The sequence below is a fragment of the Oncorhynchus clarkii genome, chromosome 10 (genome assembly GCF_045791955.1).
Source record: "Oncorhynchus clarkii lewisi isolate Uvic-CL-2024 chromosome 10, UVic_Ocla_1.0, whole genome shotgun sequence".
Lineage (NCBI taxonomy): Eukaryota > Metazoa > Chordata > Actinopteri > Salmoniformes > Salmonidae > Oncorhynchus > Oncorhynchus clarkii.
The window spans coordinates 50381806-50394360 of NC_092156.1; the positions used below are offsets into that span (position 1 = coordinate 50381806).

A 12555-nucleotide genomic window follows, 5' to 3' on the forward strand; every position below is an offset into this window, starting at 1 on the left:
AATTAGATGTGTTCCCATGTAGCTTACTGTTTTCCAGACCCAAACATTTTAAAGATATACAATTTGTACATTTACAGACCAGTATCCTTAAATATTTTTGTAATTCGGAATGTCTTAAGAATTCCGTAGATAACCATGTGCATGTGGTGCAGAGAGGGGGTAAGCTTCTATTCTGTTTGCGCAGTCACTGTATAATCACTTTGAATGGATACATTTGATCATACAGAAAGAAATGTGACGTAAGTGAATCCTGTCTCTTTAAGAAAAAGGGGCGGAGCTGTTGAGAGCTGCAACCTTTTTGACAGGCTGGCCCGACGCTCACTCAAAATCCATTCATAAATAAGACATTTGAGGCATAGTTACATTGAATAAATAATTTCAGGACACAAATGTGTTAACGTTTTTAGCGAACAATTGCAAGAAACTCCCAGCAAAAAATAGTTTACATCCTAGTCAGCGCATTCGACTCGGCGACGTTGAGAGCAAAAGTGACTTCCGACTAGTGACCCCCCTTCTGCAGCTATGGTTATGACTTTATCTGCGTTTCACCAGGAAGCTGCTTAGTTCATTCTGTGTTCAGAACATTTGTCTACAGAACCTCCTGTTCGCTTTATTCTATCCACTAAACGGGATTGTCGTTCATGTGTAGCAACGTCTAGTCTAATTCCGTTTAACACAAATTCTCCGCTTTTTCAATGTCTGCCGCCGCCTCCATCTTTCCGGTTTTACTGAAAGTAAGTGAAACCGAGGACTGAAATACCAATGGAACGGTGAGAGTTATGATGGCAGCCAAAGAAGAGCTTTACACCAAAGTCACCCCGCGGAGGCAGCGCCAGAATCGATCGGGCACTGTAAAACATGGGACAAGTCTGGACGTGCTGCTGTCCATGGGATTCCCCAAGACCAGGGCGTGAGTATCTGACCTACAGCTAGTGTACTGCCGCTATTCATTAGATTACTTTCCCTAGCTAATGCAGTCTAATTTTAGACTAAGGCTGCGGTCACACAGGGAGGCCAATTCTGATATTTTTTTTTCCACTTATTGGTATTGACCAATCAGATGTTTTCACATCAGATCTTTTTTCAGAGCTGATCTGATTGGTCAAAAAATACCAATTAGTGACAAAAAGATCAGATTCGGGCTGCGTGTCTAAACACAGCCTAAGATGTGCAAACAAAGCTTTATTTTAAGCCTGCTATTATAGGTTAAGTTGCAGAGCAAAATTGTTCCATACCGGTGTTAAAAGAAACACTCCATTGTTGGTACTGGTAGAGGGTCAAATGCTATGTCCTATATATCGGCATCATTTGGACTCCAACTTGACTTTCAAGAAACCGGTGAAGGTGGTTAACACGGTCTAGTTTGGACTAATTTAAGGGTTCTAGGACTTTGCCGTCCTTTGGAACCCACCAAACTGAATGCAATGAACTTTTCACATGTTATTTTTCTCACATGCAGTAGCCACCATTCTAAAACCAATTGAATCACTCTACAAACAGTTCATATTTTTGATACCGTTACCATTGTCAGAGTTGACTTACTGAGAGTGCAGATTGTCACTTTCTGACAGTTACCATATACTGGAGAACATTTAAATCATGGCTCAAATTTTAACCAAACCTATGACAGCTGATTTTATTTTTTATTTCTTAAAAAAAAAATTATGGATAGGTTATTGTGTTGGATGTAATTGTTTTTGAGTATTTGCATTATGGCTGTGTAATTGCCCTTGCCTGCCTAGGGCCCCCAAAAGGCTAGGGCTGGCTCTTACTGCATGTGTGGGTATGCAGACCAATGATGTGTATATAAACTCTGGATTGCTGATGCTATGTAAATGGCCAAAGGGGGGCTATGAAGCCACTGATTGGACATATTGCCACTCCCTAGAAGGAGCAGTCCTCCATAGGAATGAATGGAATTCTGTTAACTTTTTTGGGGGGGAAGTGGGGACCGTAACATTATTACTTAAACATTTTCCTTGAAGTACATATTTTGTATATTGTTTTAATGTTGAAGTATGCATTAAGGTGTCTAATATATTGAATGTAGACATCACAATGCATTTCTATAGCTTCCCAACTATTTGCTTTATAATCGTGGGTGAGTACCAAAATGGAGCTGCGTTGGCTTCAGAACAGCACCCCCTGTGAGTCATCTAGTGTGTGTGTATATATATAAATTGTTTGGCCCCCACCCCTATCAAAGTTGCCCATCCCTGCTCTATAGCCTAATGTTGTCACGATCAACCATCCACCTTGGACAGGTCTTGAACTCCTTCAATAACATCTTAACGGGTTGGGTTAAATGCGGAAAACACATTTTGGTTGAATGCATTCAGTTGTGCAACTGACTAGGTATCCTCTTGCTCTCTTCACCCTCTATGACCACTTGGATTATTATCTGACCCTGCTGGTCATCTATGAGCGTTTGAATATCTTGAACGATCTTGCTTAAATGGCCATGTAGTCTTACCTCCACCGGGCACAGCCAGAAGATGACCGGCCACCCCTCAGAGCCTGGTCCTTCTCTAGGTTTCTTCCTAGGTTACCTCCTTTCTAGGGAGTTTTCTACATCTGCATTGCTTGCTCTATTGAGGTTTTGAGCTGAGTTCTGCATGAGCACTTTGACATCTGCTGATGTAAAAAAAACTTTTATAAATACATTGATCAACTGAAATTGTCCTAGTTGCTTTGGAATTATGTGTGTCTGAAGACACCCCTTGAAATTAGTGGTTTCGAAGCAATGTCAGCAAAATTAACTGTTCGTCGGGAGCTTCGTGAAAGGGGTTTCCATGTCCGAGCAGCCGCACACAAGCCTAAGATAACCATGCGCGATGGAAGTGTCAGCTGTAGTGGTGTAAAGCTTGCCGCCATTGGACTTTGGCGCACTGGAAACGCGTTCTCTGGAGTGAGGAATCACTCTTCCCCATCTGGTAGTCTGACGGACAAATCTGAATGTTGCGGATGCCAGGAGAATGCTACCTGGCCCAATGCATAGTGCCAACTGTAAAGTTTGGTGGAATAATGGCTTTAAAAAAAAACAAAAAATACCCAAGGTTCTGGCTAGGCCCCTTAGTTCCAGTGAAGGGAAATCGTAACGCTACAGCATACAATGACATTCTAGACAATTCTGTGCTTCCGACTTTGTGGCAACAGTTTGGAAGGCCCTTTCCTGTTTCAGCATGGCAATGCCCCTGTGCACAAGGCGAGGTCCATACAGAAATGGTTTGTTGATCGGTGTGGAAGAACTTGACTGGCCTGCACAGAACCCTGATCTCAACCTCTTCTAACACCTTTGGGATGAATGGGAAGGCCAACTGCGAGCCAGGCCTAACTGGCCAACATCAGTGCCCAACCTCAAATGCTCTTGTGGCTGAATGGAAGCAGCAATGTTCCACCATCTAATGGAAAGCCTTCCCAGAAGATTGGAGGCTGTTATGGAATTGGTCCCCCTTTGCTGCTATTTTAATGCCCATGATGCACTACATGATCTCAAGTATGTGAACCCAAGCAGGAGTTCACATATTTGGTCATGTATTGCGTCTTGGGAAATGAAATTGTCTTCCTGGCCAAATTTGAGTTTGTTTTTAATACCGTCCCAGGCAGGCGGGACAGGAGGGTACTGCCAAAGCAATACTTCTCAGGATTTACCAAAAACACTCTTCTTAACCTGAACAGGATCGTTGCCCCCCCTCCCCAACGGGACGGTTAAGCTAACGTTGGCTAATGTGATTAGCATGAGGTTGTAAGTAATATGAAAATACTTCTCAGGATTTACCAAAACCACTCTTAAGGAAAAACTGTTGTCTGAAAAGTAGTGCACCGTCATGTCACTCACCAGATGTGAGGTCACAGATGGTTTAGGTATCCGACATTGTAAGCAGAGGAAGGAGGAGAGAAAATGGGGAAAGACAAGCATAGTTTTTTGTTTTTTTCAACCAAACAATTGGGATCTGGAAATGAGTGTTGATTGGTTTGTCTTTAAACAGTTTAATATTGAAAGTTGACCAGGGGTTTTGTGTAGTTTTAACCCTCACTTCAGTGTATCCTCCTTTGTTAGCATGGCTAATTGCTTAGTGAGTCTCTTTACCTTCAATCCCTGTAGTGATTGAAGGTTTCCTGGTACAGAGAAGCACTAATACTTATGACAGAAGGGTTATATGATTCACTCTACAAACACACAAGCCTCACCGACCTACTGTAGCTATGAGGATAAGACAAAATGTTTGTCCGGGAAACTCTTTGGCATAGCCTTTCGAGGACAAGAGCTTCAGTGTGTGTGTGGAGAACATGAATCATACAACCCTACTGTTGTATGAAGGGTATTCATGCTGAATAATTTGTCATTGAGCAGCGATAATCAGATGTGATCTAGCTGGACAGTCAGCCACTGTCACAGCACTGGACACTTGCACGCAGTGTCAGCCACTGTCACATGCAGAACTGTAGGAGGAAGGGGCAGTGATCCTGAGTCTGGTGGTCAGATCTAACCTGCGGGCCAGCCTTTCTACTGTCTTGCAAGAGGGGATCTGGAAATGTGTGTGCTGCAAGAGAGCAGAAACAGACTGGCACCCAGGCTAGATCAGCCATGTGGAAGATGGATCTTTCTGAGAGAATTATAAGATGGAAATATCTCACATTTCAATGTGGTTGCTGTTAGCTTCCTGCTGCTTCTCCATTTTAAGATTGGTTTCCAAGAAGTCTTGCAGGAAAGGCTGTCGACTTGATAACCGGCAGTGTACACAAGGGAGCTATTCCTTTCCTTCCCCAAAATAATTTTACACACACACACACACACACACACACACACACACACACACACACACACACACACACACACACACACACACAGTTGAGGTCGGAAGTTACATACACCTTAGCCAAATGCATTTAAACTCAGTTTTTCACAATTCCTGACATTGATTTATTTGAGCTTTTATTTCTTTCATCACATTCTCAGTAAGTCAGAAGTTTACATACACTCAATTAGTATTTGGTAGCATTGCCTTAAACAATTTCAACTTGGTCAAACGTTTCGGTAGCCTTCCACAAGCTTCCCGCAATAAGTTTGTGAATTTTGGCCCATTCCTCCTGACAGAGCTGGTGTAACTGAGTCAGGTTTGTAGGCCTCCTTGTTCGCACACGGTTTTTCAGTTCTGCCCAGGTCAGGGCTTTGTGATGGCCTCTCCAATACCTTGACTTTGTTGTCCTTAAGCCATTTTGTCACAACTTTGGAAGTATGCTTGGGGTCATTGTCCATTTGGAAAACTCATTTCCGACCAAGCTTTAACTTCCTGACTGATGTCTTGTGATGTTGCTTAAATATATCCACATAATTTTCCTGTGTCATGATGCCACCTATTTTGTGAAGTGCACCAGTCCCTCCTGCAGCAAAGCACCCCCACAACATGCTGGCACCTCCGTGCTTCACGGTTGGGATGGTGTTCTTCGGCTTGCAAGCCTCCCCCTTTTTCCTCCTAACATAACGATGGTCATTATGGCCAAACAGTTCTATTTTTGTTTCATCAGACCAGAGGATATTTCTTCAAATGTGCAGTTGCAAACTGTAGTCTGGCTTTTTTATGGCGGTTTTGGTGCAGTGGCTTCTTTCTTGCTGAGTGGCCTTTCAGGTTATGCCGATCTAGGACTCGTTTTACTGTGGATATAGATACTTTATCTGTTTCTTCCAGCATCTTCACAAGTTCCTTTGCTGTTCTGGGATTCATTTGCACATTTCGCACCAAAGTAAGTTCCTCTCTAGGAGACGGAACACATCTTCTTCCTGAGCGGTATGACGGCTGCGTGGTCCCATGGTGTTTATACTTGCATACTATTGTTTGTACAGATGAACGTGGTACCTTCAGGTGCTTGGAAATTGCCCCCAAGGATGAACTAGACTTGTGGTCTACATTTGTTTTTTTTTGTTTTTTTAAGGTCTTGGCTGATTTTTCTTTTGATTTTCCCATCATGTCAAGCAAGGAGGCACTGTGTTTGAAGGTAGTCCTTGAAATACATCCACAGGTACACCTCCAATTGACTCAAATGATGTCAATTAGCCTATCAGAAGCTTCTAAAGCCATGACATTTTCTGGAATTTTCTAAGCTGTTTTAAGGCACAGTCAACTTAGTGAATGTAAACTTCTGACCCACTGGAATTGTGGTACTGTGAAATAATCTGTCTAAATAATTGTTGGGAAAATTACTTGTCATGCACAAAGTGCTCTTTGAATGAATGCTTACGAGCCTGCTGGTGCCTACCATCGCTCAGTCAGACTGCTCTATGAAATCAGACTTTATTATGACTTAAAACACAGAAATACGAGCCTTAGGTCATTAATATGGTTGAATCTGGAAACTATCATCTCGAAAACCAGACGTTTATTCTTTCAGTGAAATACGGAAACGTTCTGTATTTTATCTAACGGGTGGCATCCATAAGTCTAAATATTCCTGTTACATTGCACAACTTTCAATGTTATGTCATAATTACGCAAAATTCAGGCAAATTAGGCAGCCCAAACTGTTGCATATACCCTGACTCTGCGTGCATTGAACGCAAGAGGAGTGACACAATTTCTCCTGGTTAATATTATGTGCTAACCTGGATTTATTTTAGCTAAATATGCAGGTTTAAAAATATGTACTTCTGTGTATTGATATTTATGGTTAGGTACACATTGGAGCAAGGACATTCCTTTTTCGCTAATACGCACCGTATCGATTATTTGCAACGCTGGACACGCTACATAAACTAGTAATATCATCAACCGTGTGTATTTAACTAGTGATTTATGATTGTTTTTTTTATAAGAAGTTTAATGCTAGCTAACAACTTACCTTGGCTTACTGCATTCGTGTAACAGGCAGGCTCCTCGTGGAGTGCAATGAGAGGCAGGTGGTTAGAGCGTTGGACTAGTTAACTGTAATGTTGCAAGATTGAATCCCTGAGCTGACAAGGTAAATCTGTCTTTCTGCCCCTGAACAAGGCAGGTAACTCACCCTTCCTAGGCAGTCATTGAAACTAAGAATGTGTTCTTAACTGACTTGCCTAGTTAAGTAAAGATTAAAAAAGGTGCGGGGAAAAAATCGGCCAAATCGGTATACCGATTTGTTATGAAAACTTGAAATCGACCCTAATTAATCGGCTATTCCGATTAATTGGTCTACCTCTAGTTTTGTCACACAACACAATGCCACAGATGTGAAGTCTTGATGGAGCGTGCAATTTTCATGCTGACTGCAGTAATGTCCGCCAGAGCTGTTAATTTCTCTACCATAAGCTGCATCCAATGTTGTTTAAAATAAAATAAGTTAACAAATGGAATTGTAAATGGTTTTATTCAAATATTGAATGACTTTTACTACACATACAGTACCAGTCAAAAGTGTGGACCACTGATTCAAGAGATGAGTTGGATGGCAGAGTGAAGGAAAAGCAGCCAAGAAGTTCTCAGCGTATGTGGGAACTCCTTCAAGACTTAGAAAAGCATTCCAGGAGAAGCTGGTTGAGAGAATGCCATGATGGCCTTGACAGATTTGCAAAGGGTGGTTACTTTGAAGAATCTCAAAATATATTTTTGTTTAACACTTTTTGGTTACATGATTCATTGTGTTAATTCATAGATTTGCTGTCTTCACTATTCTACAATGGAGAAAATAGTCCAAATAAGATACTTTTGACTGGTACTCTGTGATTATTTATATATATATATATTTCAGCAAAAAGACGTCCTCTCACTGTCCACTGCTCTGATTTTCAGCAAACTTAACGTGTAAATATTTGTATGAACATAAGATTCAACAACTGAGACAAACTGAAAAGGTTCCTCAGACATGTGACTAACATAAATGGAATAATGTATTCCTGAACAAAGGGGGGTGGGTCAAAAGTAACAGTCAGTATCTGTTGTGGCCACCAGCTGCATTAAGTACTGCAGTGCATCTCCTCATGGACTGCACCAGATTTGCCAGTTCTTGCTGTGAGATGTTACCCCACACTTCCACCAAGGCACGTGCTAGTTCCCAGACATTTCTGGGGGGGAATGGCCCTAGCCCTTACCCTCCCATCCAACAGATCCCAGACATGATCCGGGCTCTTCCCTGGCCATGGCAGAACACTGACATACCTGTCTTTCAGGAAATCACGCATAGAACGAGCAGTATGGCTGATGGCATTGTCATGTCAGGATGAGCCTGCAGGAAGGGTACCACATGAGGGAGGAGGATGTCTTCCCTGTAACGCACAGTGTTCAGATTGCCTGCAATGACAACGAGCTCAGTCCGATTATGCTGTAACACACCGCCCCAGACGATTACTGAACCTCCACCTCCATTTCAATCCCGCTCCAGAGTACAGGCCTTGGTGTAACGCTCATTTCTTCAACGATGAACGTGACTCGTCAGTGTCTGCACCAGCGACGGTGGGTTTGTGCCTATAGGCGACGGTGATGTCCTGCCTTACAACAGGCCTACAAGCCCTCAGTCCAGCCTCTCTCAGCCTAGACAGTCTGAGCACTGATGGAGGGATTGTGCGTTCCTGGTGTATCTTGGGCAGTTGTTGCCATCCTGTACCTGTCCCGCAGGTGTGATGTTTGGATGTACCGATACTGTGCAGGTGTTGCACGTGGTCTGCCACTGCGAGGACGATCAGCTGCTCGTCCAGTCTCCCTGTGTCACTGTCTTAAGCGTATCACAGTACGGACATTGCAAGTTATTGCCCTGGTCACATCTGAAGTGCTCATTGCAGCATGCCTAAGGCACATTCACACAGATGAGCAGGGACCCTGGGTGTCTTTGTCTTTTTTCCCCAGAGTCAGTAGAAAGGCCTCTTTAGTGTCCTAAGTTTTCATAACTGTGACCTTAATTGCCTACTGTCTGTAAGCTGTTAGTGTCTTAACGACTGTTCCACAGGTGCATGTTCGTTAATTATGGTTCATTGAACAAGCGTGGGAAACAGTGTTTAAACACTTTACAAGGACGATCTGTGAAGTTGTTTGGATTTCTATGCATTATCTTTGAAAGACAGGGTCCTGAAGAAAGGCCGTTTCTTTTTTGCTGAGGTATTTATACATGCATGCATACATACAGTTGAAGTCGGAAGTTTACATACACTTACGTTCGAGTCAATAAAACTCGTTTTTCAACCACTCCACAAATTTCTTGTTAACAAACTATATTTTTGGCAAGTCGGTTAGGACATCTGCTGTGTGCATGACACAAGTAATTTTTCCATCAATTGTTTAGACAGATTATTTCATGGTATCACAAGTCAGTTTACATACACTAAGTTGACTGTGCCTTGGAAAATTCCAGAAAATGATATCGGAGGCTTCTATAGCCATGACGGGCTAATTGACATCATTTGAGTCAATTGTAGGTGTACCTGTGGATGTATTTCAAGGCCTACCTTCAAACTTAGTGCCTCTTTGCTTGACATCATAGGAAAATCAAAAGAAATCCGCCAAGATTGTAGACCTCCACAAGTCTGGTTCATCATTAGGAGCAATTTCTGAACACCTGAAGGTACCATATTCATCTGTACAAACAATAGTATAAACACCATGGGACCACGCATCCGTCATACCGCTCAGGAAGGAGATGCGTTCTGTCTCCTAGAGACGTACTTTGGAGCGAAATGTGCAAATCAATCCCAGAACAGCAGCAAAGGACCTTGTGAATATGAATATCCACAGTAAAAGGAGTCCAATATTGGCATAACCTGAAAGGCCGCTCAGCAAGGAAGAAGCCACTGCTCCGAAAACCCCATAAAAAAGCAAGACTTCAGTTTGCAACTGAAATACAGAAATACAGTTAGATTGTTAATGTTGTAAATGCATTTTAATGGTGTGTCTACAGAGGCCCATTATCAAAAACTATCACTCCTGTTCCAATGGCACGTTGTGTTGGCTAATCTAAGTTTATCATTTTAAAAGGCTAATTGATCATTAGAAAACCTTTTTGCAATAATGTTAGCACAGCTGAAAACTGTTCTGATTAAAGAAGCAATGAAACTGACCTTTTAGACTTGAGTATCTGGCAGAGTTACAAAGAAAAAGCCAATCTCAGACTGGCAAATAAAAAGAAAAGATTAAGATCGGCGAAAAAACACACACTGGACAGAGGAACTCTGCCTAGAAGGCCAGCATCCCAGAGTTTCTTGATGTTTATTCCATGTGAAACTCCATGTGTAACTTGTTCTCAACTAGCTTACCTGGTTAAATAAAGGTAACATGAAAAATAGACAAACAATAGCATCAGCGTATGTGATGAGTCGAGTGCAAAAAGGGTAAATGCAGATAGACCGGTTAGCTATTTAGCTGTCTTATGGCTTGGGGGTAGAAGCTCTTCAGGGCCCTGTTGGTTCCAGACTTGGTGCATTGGTATCGCTTGCCGTGCAATAGCGGAGAGAACAATTTATGACTTGGGTGTATCTCAATGCCCAGTGTGTCCTTCCAGGATAGCAGAGTTGATGCCAGAGCGACTCCGTAGCTTGTAAGGTATTATACTGGACAAAAGCTATGCTTCTCCAGGTATTGCCACACGTTTAAAAAAATGTTAACCTTTTTATTTGAGTTATTCACTTAAACAACTTTAATCATTACATGTTGTGACAGGAAGTCTCTGTTAGAGGTCGACCGATTATGATTTTTCAATACCGATACTGATTTATTTAAGGACCAAAAAAGCCAATACCGATTTAAATCGGCTGATTTTTAATATTTTTTTTACTTTTATTATTATATATATTTTTTTGTAATATTGATGATTACAACAATACTGAATGAACACCTATTTTAACTTAATATAAAACATCAAAATCAATTTAGCCTCAAATAAATAATGAAACATGTTCAATTTGGTTTAAATAATGCAAAAACAAAGTGTTGGAGAAGAAAGTAATATGTGCCATGTAAAAAAGCTAATGTTTAAGTTCCTTGCTCAGAACATGAGAACATATGAAAGTTGGTGGTTCCTTTTAACATGAGACTTCAATATTCCAAGGTAAGAGGTTTTTGGTTGTAGTTAATATAGTATTTATAGGACTATTTCTCTCTCTACCATTTGTATTTCATATACCTTTGACTATTGGATGTTCTTATAGGCACTTTAGTATTGCCAGTGTAACAGTATAGCTTCCGTCCCCCTCGCCCCTACCTGGGCTTGAACCAGGAACACATCGACAACAGCCACACTCGAGGCATCGCTCCACAAAAGCCGCGGCCCTTGCTGCACAGGGGGAATAACTACTCCAAATCTAAATGCGAGTGACGTTTGAAACGGTATTAGCGCACACCCAGCTAACTAGCTAGCCATTTCACATTGGTTACACCAGCCATTAGGCTGATAGGCTTGAAGTCATAAACAGCGCTGTGCTTGCGAAGAGCTGCTGGCAAAACGCACGAAGGTGCTGTTTGAATGAATGATTACAGGCATGCTGCTGCTCAGTCAGACTGCTCTATCAAATCAGACTTAATTATAACATAAAACACATACGAGCCTTTGGTCATTAATATGATCGAATCCGGAAACTATCATTTCGAAACAAAACGTTTATTTCAGTGAAATACGGAACCGTTCGGTATTTTATCTAACGGGTGGCATCTAAATATTCTTGTTACATTACACAACCTTCAATGTATCATAATTATGTAAAATTCTGGCAAATTAGTTCGCAATGAGCCAGGCAGCCCAAACTGTTGCATATACCCTGACTCTGCGTGCAATGAACGCAAGAGAAATGACACAATTTCACCTGGTTAATATTGCCCGCTAAACTAGTTTGACTGTGAGATAGCAGTTAAGCCCTGCTTTGTAATCAACCAGTATAGACTCATCAGTTTCCACAGTTCAGTAGAAGTGTATTTCGCAGTGCCTGCGTGTCTGCTGTACAGTATATCTAAGATGAGCTTGACCACAAGTGTGTACTTACGCAACCCAAAAATATGAAAGTATTGACTCCACAGCCTCATTGCATTAACATTATGTGACATAGGCTGCTTGTTAATGTTTGAGTAGCCGATGCTTCTGTTGGAGGGTAATGCATTTGACTGTAATTACTGGTATGTGTTTATCCGTGTGTGTGTGTGTGTGTGTGTGTTTGACAGAGGGAGGGTGTCTTTGTGTACGAGTGTCTCTCTCTGTGCATGTGTTTATTGATGAGCCATCTGCCTAGTCGCTGTTGCCATAGTAAGTGTCCCTCCCTGCTGTACCATACTGGTTGTGTTCAAACACCTTCCATTCCCAGTCTGTTAATGCCCATCCTCAGTCTGTTTCCATACTGAGAGCCCATGGGCACTTGACTGTAGGGTCTGGCAGGGCTCTGGAAGGCATGTGCAACATAGCATAGTGCAGATGGCGATCTGGCTCTCTGTGGGGTTAGGATGGGATGGCTGCAGAGTAATAGGCTTTTAATTACAACGCCTGATTACATTTGGCCCTTTGACACAACCGTGGGGTTCACTGGCCTGGCCTTAGCTCTGCTTTGTTCTTATTATTCTTCGGCCTCTTCCTCTGACTATACTTCCTCCCTTTTCCTCTTCTTCCTCCCTTTTCTCC

General features: G+C 42.0%; 1 protein-coding gene across 1 annotated transcript in view; it reads left to right on the forward strand.

The window, feature by feature from the left end:
- The first annotated feature begins 366 nt into the window (after nucleotides 1-366).
- LOC139418733 (ubiquitin associated and SH3 domain containing Ba) overlaps nucleotides 367-12555 on the forward strand; it is a 60310-nt gene continuing 48121 nt past the window's right edge. The window contains exon 1 of the mRNA XM_071168399.1: nucleotides 367-910. Coding sequence (XP_071024500.1) covers nucleotides 780-910 — 131 coding nt within the window. The 5' untranslated portion in view covers nucleotides 367-779. The remainder of the gene's footprint in view (nucleotides 911-12555) is intronic.